The sequence below is a fragment of the Phragmites australis genome, chromosome 3 (genome assembly GCF_958298935.1).
Source record: "Phragmites australis chromosome 3, lpPhrAust1.1, whole genome shotgun sequence".
NCBI lineage: Eukaryota > Viridiplantae > Streptophyta > Magnoliopsida > Poales > Poaceae > Phragmites > Phragmites australis.
This window is the reverse complement of record NC_084923.1, coordinates 35339680-35363140: the sequence shown is the minus strand read 5'-3', so window position 1 is coordinate 35363140 and position 23461 is coordinate 35339680. Positions and strand designations below refer to the sequence as shown.

The 23461-nt window shown below is 41.4% G+C and overlaps 3 protein-coding genes across 9 annotated transcripts; 2 read left to right on the top strand and 1 right to left on the bottom strand.

Moving 5' to 3' along the window:
- The first annotated feature begins 12580 nt into the window (after positions 1-12580).
- On the top strand, positions 12581-15501 carry LOC133912881 (uncharacterized). Of its 4 annotated transcripts, none has more exons than XR_009908913.1 (4): positions 12582-13274; positions 13395-13520; positions 14378-14424; positions 14938-15147. XR_009908913.1 is itself a non-coding variant. In XM_062355836.1 (3 exons), exons 1-3 carry the CDS (start codon positions 13157-13159, stop codon positions 15442-15444), a joined length of 534 nt encoding a protein of 177 aa, XP_062211820.1. In that variant the 5' UTR covers positions 12581-13156; the 3' UTR covers positions 15445-15496. The 4 variants fall into 4 exon arrangements, 1 of the variants encoding a protein (XP_062211820.1); XR_009908912.1 differs by lacking the exon at positions 14938-15147 and adding an exon at positions 15155-15501 and having other exon boundaries at positions 12583-13274; XM_062355836.1 differs by lacking the exons at positions 14378-14424; positions 14938-15147 and adding an exon at positions 15155-15496 and having other exon boundaries at positions 12581-13274.
- A 976-nt stretch (positions 15502-16477) lies between these two features.
- LOC133912880 (uncharacterized) lies at positions 16478-19727 on the top strand. 4 transcript variants are annotated; one of them, XR_009908911.1, is made up of 4 exons: positions 16478-16721; positions 16801-16936; positions 18696-18747; positions 19473-19727. XR_009908911.1 is itself a non-coding variant. In XM_062355833.1 (4 exons), exons 1-3 carry the CDS (start codon positions 16561-16563, stop codon positions 18713-18715), a joined length of 279 nt encoding a protein of 92 aa, XP_062211817.1. In that variant the 5' UTR covers positions 16479-16560; the 3' UTR covers positions 18716-18747; positions 19473-19727. The 4 variants fall into 4 exon arrangements, 3 of the variants coding, with proteins under 3 accessions (XP_062211818.1, XP_062211816.1, XP_062211817.1); XM_062355833.1 differs by having other exon boundaries at positions 16479-16721; positions 16801-16898; XM_062355834.1 differs by lacking the exon at positions 18696-18747 and having other exon boundaries at positions 16801-16898.
- Positions 19728-21299: 1572 nt separating this feature from the next.
- On the bottom strand, positions 21300-23434 carry LOC133911161 (B3 domain-containing protein Os03g0622200-like). The gene is made up of 5 exons (XM_062353369.1): positions 23369-23434; positions 23149-23277; positions 22366-22834; positions 22035-22270; positions 21300-21740 (listed from the first exon to the last, which is right to left on the bottom strand). The coding sequence occupies exons 2-5, from the start codon at positions 23272-23274 to the stop codon at positions 21465-21467; spliced, it is 1107 nt and encodes a 368-aa protein (XP_062209353.1). The 5' UTR covers positions 23275-23277; positions 23369-23434; the 3' UTR covers positions 21300-21464.
- Between the last annotated feature and the right edge of the window lie 27 nt (positions 23435-23461).

Below are 23461 nucleotides of genomic sequence, written 5' to 3'. Positions count from 1 at the left end.
GCCCAGCGGCCTGCGCCCTCTCTCTCTAACCTCAGCCCGCGCTAGCCCTGCCCAGCTGCACCATGGCCCACCCCCACCTCCCCTTCCTTCCTCGCCCGCGCTTCGCTCCAGGCCACAGCCACAGCCGCACTGAACGGCATGCGCTCATGTCGGCTCACGGCTTCACGCCTCTCTCTCACGCGCAAGCTGGGCCTACGTGCCATTCCTTCCTCCCATCGTCTCCTCTTTTCCCCTCTCTGTGCTGTGTCTGGCGCCGACGCTAAATTCGCGCCCAAGTTTGGAAGGAGATCACTGCATGAGCATGTTTTTGGAAACCGCGACAGAGGAGAAGGAAGGAGAATCGATCACAAGGCAAAATTGAAGCTCGGAGAAAGGAAATTGCTTGTGGAAATCTCACCGGCTGTCGAACCCCCAAACAAACTCGACCTCACCTCCCCTGCCTATTTAAACATCCCCAGGACACCCTCTAGCCTCACAAGCCTCCTTGTGACCTTTTCCCTCGATTTCCAGAGCGAAAGCGCCACCCAAGAGCTCGCTAGCCGCCGTTGTGATCGCTCGCCATCACTAAGCCTCTCCACGCCGACACGCCCCAAAAACAAGATCGTCATCGCCTTTGTGTCCTCTTCCGCCGCTCACCATCTCCGCCCCTCTCCGACGATCCTCCGTCATAGAACGTCGCCATCGTCACCCTCGAGTCAACGGAGCCGAGGTAATCCACTCTCCACCGTGCAATCTCCAAGCAACGGCCATGATTAAAACATCCCTGTATCAGTTCGCCTCTAAAGACCCTGCCCAGTCAGACGTCCATGTCAGCCACCACGTGGGTGATCCTGTCCTACATGGCAACCACGTCAGCCTCGCCAAACCAGTCAGCAGCCACGTTGGTATAATCTTTTTTTCCTTTTCTTTTAAGCCTCTGCTGACATCAGCCATGTGCAATAATCCCATTTTTTAGGAAAATAATTTATAAACAAAGATAAATCTGAAAATAGGGTTTTCTTTATAAGAAAATTAGGGAAAAAATCTTTATTAATTCTGCAAATCTTTTATAGGTTTTCCTTCAAAAATAAATGTTTTAATATGTTTTAGGGTTAAAAATAATAAGTAAAATTTTGAATAATGTTTAATAAATCTAAAATAAATTATTTTAATGTTTGAATACATTTTCTATAATGTTTTAAATTCTAGAAAATTGATAAATAATTAGGATAAATTAATAAATGAGTTTTTCTTTAGTAAAATAATTTGGAATTATCTATTATAATTCTTTTTAGTGTTTTTAATGCCTAAAAATCCTTTTGAACTCTAAATAAATGCTAGAAAATCCAAAAAATCTCAGAAGATTAGAGAAGCCTCCCCTTCTAAAGCCCTACCTACACTGTTGTAACTCCAGTCTAATCTTTTCCTTCGCTAATAATTCACCAAAAATCATAAAAATAATAAAGTAAGTTATTTCGTGTGCTTTTGGCTTGTTCTTAGCTTTTGGTGTTTATTGCCCTATTTTTTCTTTTACGATTAGACGTTGTCGTCCCGGAGGAGGAATTTGCAGGTTTCCAAGACCAGGATTTTGAGGAACCCACTGAGCACCAGGGTGAAGACAAGTTGTCATTGATGTATTTTGATCCTAAGTTTCTAATATTTTTATTTTTTTTTGCAAAGTTGCATGCTATTAGTTGTCGGTGGAAAACCCAAGATAGGATTGACTAAGTTTTCTCCATACATACCTTATCGCCTCGATTTTAGTAGGATCAAGGGTAGGATTGCTTAGCCATGCTTGAGATTTGGATCATACACTTGGGATAATAATTTTGATAATGGTTCTCTGTAGCATGAGATAAAATTGTGATAATGTTTTTAGCAACATGAAAATTAGGGTATCAGCAAGTTGGCATGGGCGTTGGCCTGTGATGTGTTCCAGGCAGATTTTGAGTCTTTGGTGGTTTTTGGTGATCTCCCTGTGTATGATGGTGGTGGTCTTGCCGAGACCATATTAAGGATCGGTTCATTGTGCGATTAGATTGAGCTTTATAGTACAACCACAAGCTTGGTATCGAACAGGTATGGCCAACTAATTAGTTTTCTCCCAACATAGTATAGACCAGAGTGTAGAACGGGAAATGGATGGAACTTCCCTAGAACCATATGGCGCCAGAGGGGGCTTTCGTTGTTGAGGTTATTGTTCACATGTTAGTGAAACCTTAGCGGGTAGACACTTGTTGAGAGAGACTTTGTAAAGGCCTTGTAGTGATAATCCTAGCTGCACACCTCGAAAGTGTGTAAGTGTTTCGCGAACACGGGCATAACAGATAATCACGTATTGTGGGTAAAGTGTGCAACATCTGCAAAGTGTAAAACTGATTAATTAGATATGCTCGCGGTGTGAAATGCCACACATTATTAGAATACAATGGTTTGGGATAACTTTGGGTTGGTAGTTTATTCATGGTTGCGGGAACCATGTTTAAGGTGGTCAACTTCGGTTGAGGTTGTTTATATCAAGAAGGTTAATTCTTGAGGTTGTTTATATCAAGAAGGTTAATTCTTGAGGTTGTTTATATTTAGTTATTTATTCTCGCTTTTATTAACTATTTTATTAAATTATTCCTTTATGCAAATGAGCCCCTATAAGCTTTATTATTGTGAATACCTTTATTTCATTATTTTACCATAACTTGTGGAGTATGAGACATACTCACACTGGATATAACTACACTGCTCAGTCAGGAAAGATTCTGAAAATTATTTTGAAGATGGAGAATTTAAGGTGGTGCTCTACATTGACTACTTGCGGGAATGGGAGAATAAGAAAGTGTTAGTTGTGGTTTTATTTGCTTTTTCGACCCTTGAGGGTCTCCTTGAAATAATGGATAATTACATTAAATTGTGACACTATGATTTCATTCCTGACTCAATGTATGACATAGATATTGGTCTATCCTTAGACCAGTCCCAATAGCTCCAAATCGGACACGAGTGGGAGATAAAAGTAATGGAGGGAACCCCTCCACATGCACATTCATTACCCTTTTCATTAACTTGCATCTCTTCAAGTGAGTTTCCATTGCACTAGTTCCTACCCTATGCTTGGCAGTCATCTGACCATTGCAGTGCTTGCATTGTCATTTGACAACTAAACCACCCACACAGACTTTTAGGAATTCAGTCCAAACCTTGGATTTGAATCGCCTCACCTTATATGAATCCATCAATCATCCCAGGTTCAATTTTTCCCTCAACACGATCACCCTCAACATGTTCATCCTCACCCTCGCCACCATCACCCACATCCTCTCTACCACCATAATCCTCACCAACCTCATCCCCACCAAACATTTCAACATCATTGGTAATGCCTATCACTGGGCTCTACTGCAAGTGAGGCACCTCCATCTTCCTCCCACCTTCCACTAGTATTCTTCATTTTTTTGAATTTGAAAGATGCACAATCATCAGCTAGTAGCAATGTAGCATAAAAAATAGAATATCAAAAGTAATAAAATAAAAGGTAAATTTATACAACCGATAAACCCAGCTAACATAAAACAACATCCATTTATTTAATATTGCTTGACACTGACGTAGAGTATAAAGAATTCCTGATAAAGTTGTAGCCACAAATGAACCAATACTGCAACCAGCAGTATAGCTGTTCTCGAATATTCAGAGTAGAACAAAAGGGAGTTCTATTTCAATGTTAGTTCTAAAGTAGATTTTCTGCTAATATGAATTATGGCCAGCACTCAGCACTAACCCAACCTTGTTCTGTCTATTTTAGCCACCAGGACATCGATTGGTCAATTGGCTGCACTATATATCACTATGAGAATCAGCTGCCACTGATCAAGCTTCAAGGGAAATATAATTTGGTAGCTATGAAAAGGAAATTTAAGGTTTCCAGTGGAACATGCAAATATTCTCGATTCCATGTAAAAAGAGCACAAGACAGATCAGTTGACATAGCCATGCGATTTAGTCAGGAGTGGCAATTGCAACGTTTAATTCCACAAAGTCATCATAGTACACTAAAAAAAATCATGGTACTAAAAACATAGATGTTGCCATCTAAACCAAAATGTAGTGAGTACCACACAAGTTATTAGTCGCATAAATTCACCAACATATATTCACTAAAGTTATTGTGACGCAACACAATGCTCTACATTGACTAAGCATAAATGATTTGGGTAGCTTTTTCCCCCTAAAAAATCTCTTCAGCTAGGCCTTAGATGGGCATAAAAAGAATTGCACTGATTTTTTAGATGAAAGTTGAAGAGACATTGGGTCTGCATTACTAAGTCATGACACAAAACTACATGAAGGTGGTTAAGTGCGAGCGATTTGGTCACATCAGCTGTTACCTTTGTTCATGTATCACTTCATCTCCTTCCTTCCTTGTTGCTTGCACTGGTAATCTAGTTGAGTTGCTCGTCTTCTTGGCCGCCACCTCTTGATCTCACGAATGGCCGACAATTACACAATCACAAGCAAAAAGGAAATGGAAAGACCTTCTGCACCAAATGTTCACATCATTCAGCTACGAATTTTAAGCCTTACATACCTGGATACACCTAAATTCGGCATGCACAATACTCTGATGATGGAGCGGTAGCAGTGCATCTCACTGTCAAATAAGGCGAGCTCGTGTCTGGAGAGAATGTTGCGGTGGCGGATCATTGGAAGCCACAAATGAACTACTCCTGACGCGTCTGGAAGCAGCCAATGGAGGAGTAGGGTCTCGTCACAGCCGGTGGAAGGAGTAGACAAGGAGGAGCAAGGTTCCAACGCCGTTATGGCGGCGCAAGCAAAGCGATGGGTTGACCCACTCGACCCTATGGATTATTTTGGATCCGGTCCAGTGGCTCTTACATGTTTTGTAGGCCAGACGTCAGATCCATTGGACACATTTTTATGGAGTAGGTCGAAGATCCAATCGCTCCACTCTGCACCGCCACCCCATCACCAGTCCACCACAACCTGGCATCCCTCCCGCTCGCTCTCCTCGACTTTCCAATCGCTCCTCTCAGGCGACCGATTCCTTCTCCCCACTATCTTTATGAGCACCCCAGGGCCTCGGGCCTCCCTGGCATCATTGCAATATTGCACGCTGATGGACCCGTAAACGATTGAGGACAAACACGAGCGGATCAACAAACTTCAGGAAGGAATTTGGTGGAATTAGGAAGAACTGAGGTGGGCTAAAAGGGGAAAACCGGCTATATTCATCTTAGTTCATCGAGTAACAAACAAGAAAACAACAGAATACCGATTCCCCACACCAACCAGCAAGTTATAAACTCTCATCCGCGATTAAAAGTTCATTATCTTAAACTAAACTAGCTTAATAGAAGCTAAACAGGTTTAAGAACGTAAACAGGTGGTACGAACGGCCTGAGTAACTGTTTATTGAACAAATTTAAATGACTAACATAGTAACTAAAGTGAGTCATCCGATCAAAGGTAAAAGGGTAGGCGGTGATCTGGGCCATCGTTGAGCTTGGAGGTAACTTGGGTCATGACAATTCCCCCCCTCCCCCTCCCCACCCTTGAGAGCACACTTGACCTCAATTGTTGTTGTTGTGCTGGGAAGGATCCTGACCATCAGGACATCCGATTGAAGAAAGGTCCTGAGGCCACCACTTGGAGATAATGCCTATAGAAGGAAGGAAAAGTAGATTTGATAAATGCCTTATCCTCCCAAGTTGTTTCGGCAGGTGAACATCCTCCCCACTGCACAAGCCACTGAGTAACCACATTATCTTGCCTTGGTAGAGCCCGAACATCCAAAACGTCAACAGGATCATATTTGATCCTCCCATCAAAGTCAACCATTGGCAGATCCTTACTAGGTACAGCATGGGTCCCAATATCTTCTTCAACTGACTAACATGGAAGACTGGGTGAATTAGTGTGTTAGCAGGTAACTGCAACTTGTAAGCAACACTTCCAATCCTCTCCAAATCAAGATGGACCATAATATTTGGTTGTCAATTTAAAGGAATTCCTAAACCCAAATGCAGATTGTCGGTATAGTTGCATTTTTAGATACACCAAATCTCCAACATTGAAGCTGCGCTCAGACCTTCTACAATCTGCATACTTCTTCATCCTTGCTTGGGCTTGAGACAAGTTCTCCTTCAATTTGGACTGCATCTCTTGTTTCTGAGCTAGAAACTCCCTTGCTGGGCATTTTGGTCCTGGAACAGCAACCTCACTAATAAGAGGAGGAGGAAAGCCATATAAAGCTTGAAATGGTGTGCATTTGAGGGAGGTGTGGTAATTTATGTTATACCACCACTCTACCAAAGGTAACCAGAAAAAACACTTCTTTGGTTCAGCAAATGCCATACACCTAAGGTAACCTTCGAGGCATTGGTTGACTCTTTTCGATTGACCATCACTTTGTGGATGGTAAGCAGTGCTAAATCGAAGAGAAACCCTCAAAGATTTCAATAGAGATTGCCATAAGTCACTAAGGAAGATCCTATCCCTATATGAGACAATGGCAGTGGGTAACCCATGGAGTTTGAATATGTTGTCCATGAAAGCATGTGCTACTGAAGCTGCAGTGAAGGGATGGCTTAGAGGTATGAAGTGGGAGTAGTTTGTAAATCTGTCAACTACAACTAGAATAGTGTCCTTCACATTGGACTTAGGCAACCCTTCAATGAAGTCCATAGTGATGTGAGTCCAAGCCATGTCAGGCATAGCTAATGGCTCAAGCATACCTGGGTATTGGCAATGCTCTTCCTTTGCTCTCTGGCACACAGGACAAGAGGAAACAAAGTTAGTGACAATTTTCTTCAGACCTGACCAATGGAAAGTCTTTTTACTCTTTGATATGTGGCAACAATTCCCGAGTGTCCACCAACTGGAGATGAGTGTAAGGATATCAAAATATTTTGCTGGAGTTCTTGGAAATTGCCCACATGAATTCAACCCTTGTACCTAAGTATTCCTGAATGCAATGTATACATTGTTGTAGGACCTGGAGCAATGGCAAGCTGAGTCTAGAGCTACTGACTATGAGGATCATCAACATAGCTCCTAGCAATTTCAATTACCCAAACTGTTTGAAAAGATGTAATAGCAAGGCAGGAATAATCCCTTCTTGAGAGAGCATCAGCAGCCTTATTTTCTCTCCCCTTCTTATATTCCACAATATAATCCAGCTGAAGTAATTTGAACATCAATTTGTGTTGAATCCCTTCCGATAACCTCTACTCAGCAATGTATTTTAGGCTCTGTTGGTCAGTCCTAATCATGAGCTTAGACCCTATAAAATAGTGCTTCCATTTCTTTACAGCTTCAAGTATTGCAAGTGCTTCTTTGTCATAGGTGGAGTATGTTTATGCTCTAGCACTTAATGACTAGCTGAAGTAGGCAATTGGTCGACTATTTTGCATCAGGACAACTCCAATTCCATTGCCACTAGCATCAGCCACTAGAATAAAGGGCAATGACACTACTACAGAAGGGGTCAAAAATAGCGCTCTATCAGTACTGGTTCAACAATAACTGCTACTGAAGATGTATCAGTGTCGATTCGTAAACTTCTGCACGCGAACAATGAGTGAGGCGCTAAAAACCGGCATTGATAGTCACTACCAGTGCCGCTTTGTGGCTGGAACCGGCATTGATACTGACTATCAGTGTCAGTTGTAACCTTCAACTGACACTGAAGCAGAGCCAAACCTGAAATTTTTATTCAATTGGATTTTTGCTCGATCTTATCTCTCTCGCGTCCGATCGGCGCTGAGCTTATCTCTTTGCGTGCTCGTCCGCTATGTCTCTCTCTACCTTATCTCTTGCGCTCGTCCATCGCTCTCACATGCTCCCTCTTCCTCGTCCTCACTTGCTCCTGCTTCACTGCCCATGACCCTTTCTTCATGGTCACCTTGTCGCAACACAGCAAGCTGCCCATATTGATCGGTCTCTTCTTCCCTCTCTTTGCTGCTTGCTCGCGGTGGTCAGGTCGAGCTCTTGAGTGGTGGTGATGGCGCCCTTCCGCCACCGTCAACCCTAAAGGACCTGTGGCGCAGCATTGCCTCCAGTGGACGCACAACGTCGGGGAACACCGAGGCTGTCGTCGACTTCATTGCGGACAAGGTGCTTGACGTTTCTCGTCTCCTGCATTTGGGTTTTGTGTGGGGTTCCTGATGTCGTGGTTTGGATGCGCAGATGAACCAGGCGTGGATTGGGTTTAGGAGCACGCTGTAGGGATCGATGAAGAGCCAGATCCACAGGTGAGTTGGGGGTTAAAGGTTTGGTGTTGAGTGCGTGGAATCAGAAGTGATGGAATGATATTGAGCTATTGGGTTTACGCGCCTTTTGCTGTTGTTGTGGTGTAGCTTCGGGCTGAAGCTGCTCTCGTGGGTGTGGCCGTCGGAGGTGCTCTTGAAGTTGGTGACGAAGGATGTAAGCGCGGTGGGGAGCAGTGGGTCCGAGGACAGCGACTCCAAGGGCGGCTGGTCCGAGGGCGCGGAGCAGCGGCTCCAAGGGTGGTGGGTCTGAGAGCACGGCAGCGGCGACGAGAGCGACAATGCCCGGCAGCAGCAGCATCTGACACGGCTCGAGGCTCGATTCCGAACCGGCTCAGATGCCACTCTCATCACTGCCATTTTTTGCTTTTTTTTTAATCGCTGGAAATGGCAATAGTGACGGGTGGTGAACTTGTACTGATAGTAGTGGACTATCAGTGCTAAGTAAAAAGTGCTGGTTGAAAAACCAACACTAATGTAATTTTTCAACTAGCATTGATCGGCTTTTTTTACAGTAGTGTGAGAAGTTTGGAAGAGTAAGTATAGGTGCAGTAATGAGTCTTTGCTTGACATCTTCAAATGCTTTAGTCTGCTCTAAATCCTAGGAAAAGGCATTCTTTTTCAGCATATCATGGAGTGGCCTACAGATAATACCATAATTTTTGACAAACCTTCTATAGTACCCGACTAATCCCAAAAACCCTCTTAACTCAATTATGGTTTTGGGTATGGGCCAATTCTTTACAGCTTCCACCTTTGATTTATCAGTTGACAGACCATATTCATTAATAACATGTCCAAAATACTCAATTTCTTTGACTGCAAACATGCATTTGCTCTTCTTAGCTTTCAGTTGGTTGTTCTGTAGGACTTGCAACACAACTGATAAATGCTCAACATGTTCCTCTAGTGACCGGTTGTATACCAGTATGTCATCAAAGAAAATCAACACAAACTTCCTAAGATAAGCTGAGAATATATGGTTCACCATTTCTTGAAAGGTAGCAGGAGCATTTGTGAGTCTAAATGACATCACCAAAAATTCATAGTGGCCAAAATGAGTCATAAATGCAGTTTTTGGAATATCCTCTTGCTTCATAAGGATTTGTTGAAACATAGACATGAGATCAAGCTTAGAAAAGTACCTTGCACCATGGAGTTCATCAAATAAATCATCAACCACTGGGATTGGAAACTTATTCTTCATTGTCGGTCATTGAGCTATCTTTAATCTACATAAAATCTCCAGGTTCCATCTTTTTTTTTAGCCAATATAGATGGTGAAGAGTAGAGACTTTCACTGGGCTGAACAATCCCTTGATCAAGCATTTTCACTAATCTTTTCACCTCATCATTTTGATAATGTGGCATTCTATAAGGCCTGATATTATGAGGGATATGGTTGGGAATTAATGCAATGGAATGCTCATATCCTTTAGGTGGTGGCAAACTAGCAGGTTCCTCAAACACTATTGAGTACTTCCTCAGGAGCTCAACAATTACAGACTCTAGGGGAGTATGGTGTCCTATATCCTTGCTGATCGGCTGTATGTGTAACACATACCCCATCACACCCTTGATCATCATCTTACTGAACTTCTTGGAATCCGCAGGACAGTCATGTTGTGCTTGAACACAATCTTGGAACTTAAGCTGTTCAGTGCCATTTATATAATAATTAACTCCCTCTTCTTAAGATTCATACTGATGGGGCTATGCTTGTATATCCAATCACAACCCAATATGACATCATAGCTAATGAGTTGGAGTAGTTGAAACAGTGTGATGAACTTCTCTCGTTGGATCTAGTAACAACATTGAGGGATGAAACCTCCAGAATGTAACTCTCTCCCTCCAGTTACTCTGACTAATTGCAATGGAGTTTGCTGAATTTTACAGCCTACTTTGTGAGCAAATGTGAAATCTACAAAGCTGTGAGTACTACCACTGTCAACAAGTGCTACTACCCTCTTTCCCCAATAATCAACGGTAGACAAAAGGTTGCTGCTGTTCTAGTACCCTGCAAAGAAAGTTGGAAATTTGCATTAAATAAGGCACCTGCTCTTGAATGTCTAGTTCCAGATTCCTTTGTTCTTCTATATCTCCATCCTTGATTGTATTTCCTTCAGATTCTGCAGTCAAGGCATGAGCTGAAACTTGGTAATACTTGCATTTTGTCTTATGCTTAGGAGTCCAAGGTGTTGAACACTTCCAGCATGTCCCTGGTTCCTTAGGCATGACATTGATGCTTGGTAACTTCTCAAATTTCTATACCACATCCCCTTTTGGTGCAGAATTGCTAACAATTTGCAACTTGGACATAGTTTGCTAGGTTGATGGAGCTTTGCTGTTAGCAATGAAGGATGATGGGAAATTCTTCCTGCTTAGGGCTACACTTTCTAAATCCTTGGCAATCAAGTAAGCCTCCTCCAACAAAATAGGTTTGTAGGGTTTCAAATAGTGTTTAATATGCTCCTTTAGGCCTCTCACAAAGCATCTGACAAAGTAATCTTCCTATAGGGCTGGGTGTTGCCTTTGCATTTGGGCCATCAACTCCTCAAACTTATCAATGTAAAGTGAAACTGAAGTATCTTGTACAGATAATGAAATAGTTCAACTATATCATACATGCTATGCTCAGCGAATATGTTGCAAACCATTGAACAAAACTGAGACCATCTGACATTCCTTGCTGACACTCTTAACCCATTCCACTAATGTTCAGCTTTACCCGAGCAGTGTAATGTAGCCATTAATACCCACATATCAGATGGAACACAAGCCAAATCAAAATATTTCTTGCATTGCCTAGTCCATCCAATTGGGTTTTCTCCATGAAAGGTAGGGAAATCTAGCTTGGGGCGTGATATAGATAAGCTGAAAGCATTCTCAGTAGCTCTGGGTCCCCACCTATCTTGTGAATTCTCTGCCCTATGATAATCTTGTGTCCTGGCATGAGGATGAACATAAGTTTGATGCCTAGTGTATCTATGGGGCATTTGGGAGTGCAATGGTTGTGGTTTATCCTGAATTTATTCCCCATCCGTTGTATGATATTGTGTTTAGTAGGTACATCAATGTACACAAATCCAAATGGTGGACTATGCTGTGACTGGGAATTATCATTGATCTCATAGTTACCACCTAGGATCTGTTTACCTGTCTTCTCTTCCAGCAAATTCCTATTCACTCCCTTGTCACCTTCTTCGTCCTGAGAATTGGGTTGAATGTGTTCAGGAGGCTTGATGGGAGCTTGAGAAGATAGAGTGTTCCTGACCAACTCGATAAGAGTGGTCTGCATTGCACATATTTGTTCCCGCATAAGAGTCATATGAACCTCAAAATTCATCATCCGAGACTTCATGGCCAGGACTTCATCATGCATAGCCTCCGCGAAGCTTTCACTTGATATCTCTAGAGTGGTCTACCCATCTGTGCTGGTAGCGCTAGAAACGGCTGGGGCCACTGTAGTCGCTGCAGCAATTTTGGTGGTGCGCGTCATGTCAAATTTTAGAGCAACTCGGTTCAGAGCTTGCCCCTCCCCAATTTGTCCACTCCGATGAGGTCTCCCGCTATCTGGATCAAAGATCGGCTAAGGAATTTTACGCGCAAATATGCCACACAACCCTCACACTGAATCTAATCCCCTCCGTCGCCACTGTGAATTCGAATCGATCACTAGTTCCCGAGATTTCATGAACGAACAGGTGCCGAGCAACCATCACCGATGATCAATTCCATCGCTAATTCGACCGAGAAATCACACTCTAACCCTGGGGATTTTACACGCAGCGATGCCACGCAACCCGACACCGATTTCCTCACCGATCAAGCCGAGAAACGCTTGAATCTGATACCAATTGACAGACCTACGAACGATTGAGGATAAACACGAGCGGATCAACAAACTTCGGGAAAGAATTTGGTGGAATTGGGAAGAACTAAGGTGGGCAAAAAGGGAAAATTGGCTAGATTCATCTTACTTCATCAAGTAACAGAAAAGCAAATAACAGAATATCGATTCCCCACGCTGACCGATGGGTTATAAACTCCCGTCCGCGATTACAAGTTCATTAGCTTAAATTAAACTAGCTTAACAGAAGCTAAACAAGTTTAAGAACGTAAACAGATGGTAAAAACGGTCTGAGTAACTATTTATCAAACAAATTTAAATGACTAACACAGTAACTAAAATGAGCCGTCCGATTCAAGGTAAAATAGTAAGCGGTGATCTAGGCCGTCGTTGAGCCTGGTTACTCAATACGGGATCCCCCAACCCCGACCTCAATACGGGATCGCCCCGGCCGATCCACCCGGCGAGATCGACTACGCGCACCCCCCACTGCCCCTCCGCTTCCACCAACTCCACCGCCACCACATCCTCCACAGGGCTCCTACCACTGTCCGCGAATGCCAACGGGACGAACAATAGGGGCATGCGCAGATGGATTGTGAGTTCCTCAAGGCCATCTACCACCGCTTCCTCTCATGCCTCTACGCCCTTCTCACCGAGTTCTCCGACGCCATGGTGAGCTCCGCAACCGGCTACTTCCGGGCTGTTGACGGAGGCCGATGTCACCATGCAGGTTGGCAACGTCACCACCAAGCTCGAGGGTTACCTGCGCTGACGCCCAGGCATATATCGCCGCCACCATGTTAAGAGCCGAGGTAGGCAGGGACCTGGTCCAGTGGATGGCGTCGTGCCGTCCTCAGCCACATCTAGCCGACAAGTTATCTCCCCGCTCCTCAATCCATCTCGCCCTCATCGGCAAGCCACATCTTCAGAAGCGGACGGACTACAGCGGCGACGATGACGGTACATTTCCTCGCCCTCGTCGGTTCCCACAGTGCCCATGCTGCCTTCTTAGTTCTTACCTGACCAATTTGCGAAGGAGGAGATGGATGGCATTCGAAAGCTGCTCGGCGTGGGAGGGGAGGCTAGAGGAAAGCGCGGTGAAGGAGAAGTAGAAGTGGGAGAAGGTTGGGGAGAGGAAGGCGTAGAGGAATTTGTCGGAGGTAGAGCCCAGCGTCTGCAATCGATCCTCCATTCCTCCACCTCCTAGCGCACTATGATGTTGTTTTCATCCCCTTGCTCCTCCAATCCACCCCGGTCACCATCTACTACCCACGCAACAGCATTCCTGGTCATCCACTCCATCCCCATTGAAGGAAGGTGCATAAAGAAGGGGAGCTGCCACCAGAACACTCTTTGTGGCAACCATCTGCAGATCGGCTCCGCTATTTGGCTATGCTTGAATGCAGGTAACCAACACACCACGTTGAGAATGTGCCGCAGCGAGTCTTTCGAGTTGTGATTGCATACAAATATTGGAGGAACACAATGACTTGTGCATTGGCAATTATGCCAACTTTGAATTTGTAATCCTACATTTGTTGTTTTTCAGTTTTCATTACTTGATTATACAAACATGGTTGTGATCTCAGGGTCCGGGTGTTAAATTTCAGAAGCCAAAACTTGTGACACTGTTTCAATACAGTACAATTAGCATTGCGTATATTGTGATAGGATAAAGGTGAGGTAGAGCCAAAATTTACAGCTGTCTTAATCTGACAGGTCATGATGTGTCCATTAGATTGATTACATGCTAATATTATTTTGTAATGGGATCGGGAGAGTTGCTATCATTTCATTAATTAATTTAGAAGATAATCCAAAGCATAGGGATATCAAGCATATATGTGGAGAAAAATATAGCAAAATAGGATGATATTTTTTTCATTCCAATTGGTTTACCTGGATGAGAAGAAAGTTCAAAAAACAAAAACATGTGTTGTTTATGGGTAAATCCTCCAACACCTCCTCGTGCTCACTGATGACATGGTCAGATTGATTGCTTTATCACATTTTGTAATTTTAGATTGTGTTACCTGGATCTTTTGCATTACTTTGAACTTGTGAAAGGGGAGTATACACTTTTCTCCCTAAGGATGCTGCCATCTGGCTCTCGTATACAATTCTCTTTCATTTCACATTTACCTCACCCCTGTCTGATTGAGCTAAACAGTTTCAAAAATAAAATATGCAGTAATCTATTCTTGCCATCCCTTTCCACCAGAAGATCTGACCGAACATAACCATTTTTTTCTGAAAAATGCAGACCTCGTTTTGAACCTTTGAATTAATTTGACAAGATGCAAGCAGCAGGTAAGATTTCGACCTTGCTGTTTCTTGTGAAGAGTTTTCACTGCTTGTGACGATCATGTTTTCCCTTTATTTTTTCAATCAATGCCTAAATAATTACGAGTAGGAAGAGAATTTGACATGGTGCCAAGCGACTTCCTGATTTATTTAGCTTTGCTTGGAAGCTTGGTTCTGGCACTACTTCTTGGCTGGTGCATTTTTCTTGTGATCAATGCATTGAATGTTTATCTCACAGTTTCGTTTTGGATCCTGATTTTTTAGTTCTATTACAAATCTGGAAGTTATGCTTGTTCTTTCATATGAAATTTATTTCATTTTGTTAAAAATAACATGTTTTTCCTTCCCTTTTGTTTTCCTCATTGGTTTTCTTCAATATTCCCAAATATTTTTTATTTTTTTCCTCTAATTCATGAGTATGTAATTAGCTCTTCAAGTGAAACCATGCCTAGATAAGAGACTACCCTTTTCCTTTTCAATTATGTTTGGTCTTTCTTTTTTTCTTTTGTGAGGTTCCAGTGGCCCTGTCACGTAAGCAATGGAATGAATGAACAAGTTCATCTGCCTTGGCCTAGTTTTTTCAGTGTCCTCTAAATATTTACTATGGTTTAAATTGTTCTAATCCGCATCTATGATTACATCCATTATATTATCTAAATCTGCATGATCTTGTCATGGATACTTCGGTTTATGCCTATATTAGCTCTAAGTAAGTCTTCTTTTTCGATTATTGTAGGCTACTCCAAGATTCAAAATTATTTGCACTCACGTATGCTTTGTCTCTGCTCTGCTCTACCACGTGTCTACTTATATATCAGTCCCTGGGAAGAATTATCAAGATTGTCAAAGGTCCTGGTTATTTATGGAATGCCAATAAAATATGCTTCAACTGTTGTAAATGTTGTATTAATCACCCTAGAGATCAATACAAAGTCCAGGTTTCAAATATATTGTAAAAGGCTGGATTTCAAGTTAAACTTCATCGATGCCTTTGAAGTTTTCCTCTTGCATGATTTGTCCCTTTGATGAGAGTTTGTTCTTGTGGTTCTACAGTCCTATCCCATAGTTGAACACAAACATGTATATTAGTGAGAGTTTATTCGTTTCATTTTTATCGAGCATGCTCCTGACTAACCAAAATGAATTTATGTTTTAGTTCACATAACTTGAACACAAAATGGGATAGACGATATGATCCTCTACTTTGGATGGAAAGCGAAACATAACATCTTTATTTATTGTTGGATAGCGCAAAGTTTAGCGTTTGTTGCAACACACGATGCACCTAACTTGATAAACACTTTATAGATATTAAAACTTGCAGGATCATCTATTTAGATCTGTTGCAACGCAATGGCATTTAGCTAGTAATGAAAAAATGCGAAAAAATTTCATGTGGCTGGATGAATGTAAAGCAAATCCATTTAGGGTGTGTTTGGTTCGAGAAATATTCTTAGATAGAATATGACCGTCCAGTTTTCGAAGGTGTTTGGTTCAAAGATAAGCATGAATAGGGTGACCACCTTTGAGAAATATTCTCCTCCATGCTGGATGAGCCTATTCGTGAAAAAATGCTAGACGGAGCCATTCATATTCTGCATAAGTTTTATCTCTACTGATGTAGTCTATTTTAGTTGGTTAGAGTAAATGTATTTTTTAAATATATTTTAAATGATATTATATTCTAAACCGTTTATCTAATTTATGATCCAATTGTATCATTATATTCATTGCAATTAAACCAACAAAAATAAGATCACGCATGATTATATTTTGATAAATAAAATAAAATATATGACATATGGATCCCATAAAAATTTGACAAACCCTATTCAAATTATATCCATCCATCTAAACAAGAAATTAAATCACCGTATACATCCTACCAAACAAGAAATTAAATCGGTCCGTTCAACAAAATATAGACAGTCATGTACTCATATCACATCTAACCTTTCATCTAACCAAACGCACACAAAACTGTTCTAGGCCAGGCCAATAGCAGCTCCATGGCCATGGGCCAGAAGCCCACTACTGTATCATTTTATCTAAACCCTAAACCCCGCGGCCGCCTCCGGCATTCCCGTTCGTCCCACCACTGCAAATCCGCAATCCACTCCCCACTCTGACGAAACCCTAGCCATGGCGTGGCGCGGCGCCGCCTCCCGCTCCCTCTTCGCTGCCGTCCGCGGCCGCAACGCCTCCTCCACCTCGCGTCTCCGTGCGGCCGCGCCTCTCCCGGCCGCCCCTCGCAGACGCATCTCCGCTTTCGCCCCCTCGTCCTCGCCCTTCGCCACCGCAAGGTATTGAAACGGAATTCAGCCCCACGTGGTGGGTGACGCGGGCTTATTGTGAGTGACTGGTGGTTTCGGATCCGTGCAGGCCGTTGGCAACGATGATGGGGTCGCCCGCGGCGGTGGCGGCGAGGCTTACCGGGCACCCGGCGGCCAGCCTGCGGGCATGCTCTGAGCTCTCCCAGGGTACCCTCTTCTGCCGCACTTGTCCGGATCGCTAGCAAGTTAGTGATCATGAATCATGATATATAAATTCCATCATCTTATGATACTGTGTCCGTTTGCATCAAAAGATTGTTCGCCTGATATTAGATGTGTAATTCCTATGTTTGTTTAATTTATAATGATGTGATGATTTTGGTACGTGTGCATTGGGAGAGTTGCTATCTTAGCACTATATATTTTTCTTTTGTTGCTGGGTTGTGGGGACTATTTCAAGAATTTTGCATACTTGTTGAACAAGGAATGCATTTTTGCATGAGGTTTTAAATCATAGTTTGAAATTATGTCTAGGTTCGATTATTCCATGGTTCTGATTGAGAACTGAATTATTGGTGAAATGTTGTCCATCATATAATCAGCACTAGGATCACTGAGGGTTGAATATTTCGCTGGTGGTTTCATTGGTTGGAAATGTGTTTATGCATGGCAACTGCATGCCAAACCATAGGTTATATTGGAAGTTGATCATTTGCAATTGTTAAGTTGGTGCATGTGCATTATTTCCCATTAGCATCCAAGCTGGTTGTTTGGAAGCAAAATTCAGCATCATGAAGAATTGAAATCTTTATGCAAGAAATATATAAACCGTTTTCTAGTGCTCCCACATCCAAACATGTTTGTGATACTCCTTTTTTCATTTAGAATCAGGCCACTCTCGGTGAGTGGTAACACAGACATTGCTGTATTGCAGTAATGTTGGGAATGCTTATTTGTTCTTTTTATATGATAGCCCTCCTGGAGCTTTTTTAACTTTTGTCCGTTTTTACTTATGTAATAAACATCATGGGATAATGTTGACCTCCCTCCCTGTTGTTGTTGTTGTTGTTGTTCAATGACCAAAGAAATATTATAGCAGACTTTTTAGGATCTGTCCTATGTTGTGTCCTTTGTTCTTTGTGTAAAGTTGTTTGTCAACTAATACAAGAACTAAAAATTGGGATTTGATAGGGCAAAAGGCGAAAGATGGTTGATGAAGAGACCAGACAGAATGATTGGTATCCCATTCCCTAAGATTATGTAGGCCCCCTTATTTACCTGAGTGTTATCTCTGCGTTAAAAAATTAGAGAACTTTGGTAAGAATGATTTGTGATTTTTAAGGAATGGTTGTATCACAAGTTTACCGTCTTGGGCCCTACTAGTACGCTGCTTTTACTGCTTGAAGTGGATCTGAGGCTCTGAGCAGTAATCAAGCTTTCCTCAGAAACATGTGGCAATTGGTTAAAAAAGATTTAGAGATAAATGTTTTTTTTTTGCAACAATAAATGTTGGTGTAATTTATGTTATACTGCTTTTTTGTGATGTTTCAATTATAGTTCCCAAAATGTGCTATTATGTTCAATAAATCTGTATTTAATTATAACCAGAAATTAACTTCATAGTTTTAGTGCACAATAAATGTTGGTGTAATTTATCATTTGTCATGTTGATCTACGTCCAAGAATCATGAGAATACATTAGTACTATCGCGTATTCGCATAAATGGTTCACTATATCATTAGTATCATGTATTTGCCCTTGTATTACAATTTTTCTGATCTTCTGTTGTGAAACTACATACTCATATATACTACAAATGTGAACTTTAATTTTAGTGGTACCAATTCTCATGCGCTGTGCTTCTGATTTAATTACTGTAAAATGCGCAAGCAATTCCTATACCGATGGTCTCTCCACATACACTAGGTTACTAGCTCATAATAATTAGTTTTGTAATAATGAAAGTGGTTGATTTGAGAATTTCTGTGGTCTGAATCTATTAGGAAATGGAGATGATGCATGATGCTTGGGAAGCAGCTTTAAAGCATGGACAAGGTGCTGATGTTAAAACAAATTGTTTTTTGTTGTTACTTTGGACTCATGAAGAAATCATTCATCCAGATTGAACATCTAAAAGAAAATGGTAGAATGGATAAAATCAGTCATAACAATGAAAATGGTAGTTTTAGCTTTTAGGGCTCCATCATGTGTATTCAATACAATGTGGGACTGTTTGACAGTTTTGTCTACTATGTTAAAACTGATAATAATTCTGAATTTCGAAAATTAGAGTTCTGAATGGCCAGCAACTATCATATCTTCCATCCTGTTACAACTTTCAAGTAGAATCACATAACCTAGGGAAGGTATATCCTACCACATCAGTTTGATGGTTAAGGGCCCTTGACATCCTAAGGTCAATACTGTTAAGTAGGGGTTTTCTACCATGATGTCTTCCACTACCGTATAGGGTCCTTATTATACACATTAGTAATATAAGAACGCTATATTCTTCTTTTCATTTTTTTTATATTTGTAATCTGAGACATCAGCCCCCTCTACCCTCCCCTTCTGTATCACCACAGATTGAGAGTATACTTGGATTTTATTAAACATGCTACGCTAATTTTTTTACTTAACATGCTCCTCTGAGTTTGATAAATAAAAAACATGATGTTATATGACCTTAATATTCTTGTTGTCTTGTTATTTTTGTATTCTGATCTGATTCTGTATGAATAACATGTCCAACCTACCTGTTATGTGACCTTATTTTGCAGGTACTTAATATGCTGTCCTTCAATGCAAGAATACAAATTCTTTAGTGGTTGCATCTTTTGGAAGCTCTTCCGTCTTGCGTCCCTTTTCCTGCATTTTGCAGAGTTCTTGTGTCTTTTAGACAAACGGACATTATACTTGCCCCAACTTTTGTATAAATAATCTTCTGCTAATCAGATACACATTGTTTCGCTATGTTATTAAACAGTGTTTGAGCCATTGGTCGGTTCCGGTTGAACAAAGGTTTCATTTTCATTGTTTCATGATGTCCTGATGAGTTATCAAACTCCTCACGCTTCTCGCACGAATCTAAGTTTGTTTCTGACACTCAGAATCCAACTCCCAAATTGTTTGATTTGAGTGGCATAACGAAACGACGAGCACTTGTACTCAGGTGCAATGCTAACAGGTTAGAGCTGAAGAAAGAGTTGAAAGAAATTTGTACGAATATGAGGCGACAGAAAGATGGTATGTATTTCTTTTTTGTATGAGAAGAATCCATCATTCTGCTAGGTTGTGCCTTATGCATCAGCCCAAGTTGTGTGAACCATGCAGCGGCACGGTCCAGAACTCACTGAGCCAACATACAGAGATCAAACACACTTCTTGCAGATCTTACTAATCCCACACGCACAGTTCTTACTGACCCAACATACAGAGATCAAACCAAAGTTTCACTTACCGAATGGGTTTCGGTTACAGAGCCCGTCCGGTAACAAAAATGAGCAGTTATCGTGATAATCATTCGAAATTCGGTTAAATTTCGCATAAAATTCATTTGTTAAAATTTAAAATTTCGACAAAAAAAATGTTAGATTCTCGGTAACCGATCGAATCCGAACGATTTTATCGATTTATCGAGCAGTTTTCTCCAATTTTTCACATTGTCAGTAACCGCTCGATTTTGTCTGTAACCGCTCGATAGGTTTTCTCGATTTTCAGTGAAATAAAAAAACCCTAAAAATTAGTTTAATCTTGTAAAATCAATAACTAATTCACCTAGGCTTCAAATCAAGTGAAATAAATTTTATTGGTTTCCTTATAACATGATCTACATGATAAAAATATTTATACTCATAAAAAAGTTAAAAAATTTCTGTAAGAAAATGTATTTGTTAAACCAAATTAAATGCACAATTTACTCTTTGCTAATCCAAAAATCATGAAACTAATTTTGTTAGTCTTATTACATGATCCTATACCTTTTAAAAATACATAAACTCATGAATTAGTTATTGTAACATGCAGGATTATGTAAATGTTTTACGCCTCATTAATTCATAACTGACCCTTAACAACTCCAAAATCAGTGGAATCACTTTTATTAGTTTATTTATACTATATTTTATGTAAAAAAATTAATGATAGATATGAAAAAATTAATTACAGTGCTGTTTCTTAACGTATTCAGTTTATACTTATGAAATTTGTAAAAATCATAGAGAAATTAATTAAACTCTAAATGAAGTGAAATCAATTTTAAAAATCCTTTTAAAACACATTCTACACAAGAAAAATATATGTTTGTATGTTAAACTTTTCTTTAATATGAGTTAATAACTGAACCGCATGCTTCAACTTTTTTTATTTTTTTTCAAACTTCTTCCCTATAGAATATGATGCAAACGATATTATTTTTGAAAACAAAAATTGACATAAGGTCTTAAAATTGTCTCTAGTTTTTTTAAAGAATTTATTTCAATTTTTTTATTGTTTCGAATTTTTTGAATTCAAATTCGTTTACCGTTCAGTTTCTAAAACCGAACCGGAACGGTAAGCTCTGTAACTGCGAATTTCGACCGGTTACCGTTGATAAATTAAACCCTAGATCAAACACAACAGTTGATAGATCTCCATCGAAATCAAACACAGAGTGAGAACTTACTGACGCGACTAGGAAAGATGAAGACTTCCTGCAACGTTACAGTTTCCTAACACAGTGACCAGACACAGAAACACACTTGAGTTCAAGCAGGAGCGCAGGAGCCAAGAGCTCAGCGCAGCAGGACGAAGCGGCCACGCACCTTGCGCAGGACGTGCACGGTCATCGTCAGCCGCCTCGCGCCATTGATCAGCTCGAAGAGGCAGATGTCATGGTCGAGGAGGCCATTGTCGTTGACGAAGCTGCACCAGCCACGGCCGCAGAGGCCACGGCTGAACTTGTTGGAATTGTAGCGGGCGTGCCACTTCTCCTTGCTGCTGGTTTTCTGAAGGATGATTTCCCTTCGGATTGTTCCCAAGTACTTGGTCGCAAATTCTGAAGAAATGCCCTGCGAGAAGCAGAACAAACAGGTCTCGCATAAGGCACTCTTGGAATTCAGGAGTTTTTTTTTCCTGGATCATATGAGAATTGAATTGTTTCTTGTGAGATTCTATGAAATTTCACTGAAATGTCTGCGTTTCAAACTTGCATTAGATAGTAAATAAGCTTAACATCATTTCGGAGGACAAGGGATCATGAGTTCATGACTTTTTACATTCCATATAATGTAGTATTGCAAAATTTAAAATTGCAGATCGCAATGCAGTGTATAACACTGGTTTTCAGAAAGTAGGTCACTTACTACCACACCGGATTTCTTGCCACGGACATGGCTTGGGTGCATCACCTGCACGAACACCGGGTTCCTCGACTGGACGGGGACACGGATGGTTGATATCTCTTCTCTCTCTTCCTCGGTCAGATGGTACTCGCTCACCGGACCATTCTTGCAGAAGTAGTACCCGGTCTTGGCAGGAGCGTTGCCCTCGTCTAGCTCAAGATCATCTTCATCATCTTTAACTTCACAATGAGCTTGCTCTGCAGGTAAATACATCCATCAACACAAGTTACATTATCATATCATTTCACAGTGAACAGTACAGTTCTACACCGTCAAATGCTGTATAACCTACCAATATCATGGTATAGGTTGCGTTTACATGCTTTGGAGATTCTCTTGCTGGTGCTTTTGTGAAGTGCCAACTCCAGATGGGCATTGTCATCATCGCTCGGTAGCGATTGCGGCGTGCAGTCTTTACCTCCGTTGAATCTGTGGCGGCCGTGTCGCGCTCCTTCAACCCCTGCAGAACTCTCGATTCTTTCACATCCATGACTGTTGGCGAAAGGTGCCGATGTTTTCTCGCAGCCGCTTGAATCGAAGATCAGGACATCAAAGGAGGACACTCCAGTGTACTTGAAGAGCAGGTAGTCTCCTTCCTCTATGCTGTGAGCACTGACAAACTCTTTCCAGCCGGATCGGAGGACTACTTCATCAGTGTCGTTGCCTACTCCAATGCTCCATGTTTTGCCACTAGGAGACTTCACACTGACAGTATCCGAGATGTGCCCGTTGAAATTATTTGCAAATCTAGTAGGTATGCTCTGCAACAAGAACAGATTTTTTGTGACACATTCTTCCTTTTTTCTCCCAATAATCATGCTTGAGTTTGAGATGGAAGTACATGCAACTAGAAAGCCTATTGACTGACTACTGAGGTGTGAAAGTAGCGTCTAGTATTATTTACTGCATAAATGACGGAACAGAAATATTCCTTTACAAACCAACATTCATCTACAGAACTTCAGCTCTACCTTCTTTTACCAGCATTTATACAGAAATAACCCAACCGAGTTCATTCCTCGAACACATTCACAAATGGAGAAAAAAGCAAGGGAAGCTTGAGATGCTTTCTCACCATGCTTTCTGTGAAGTCCCCAGCCACAACCTTGAAGAAATGCTTCTTCTCATCGGCCATGTGGCTCCAGTAGCAATGTTCTTGCCACTCCATGCAAACCCTGCAGTTCTTGCCCAAGTTCTGCATACTCTTTAGATCCGGAAAGGATAGGATGAAGTTAGGGGAAGATCACAAAAGAAAGAGAGAGAAGTGCAGAATGAAAGAAGGGGAGCTCAGAGACTTCAGGTTCCCCGTGGCGTCCAGATAGCACTGCGCTACCTCCTACTGGACTTCTGAGGCGGATAAATAGATGGAAGCTAACAGAGGTAAAAAT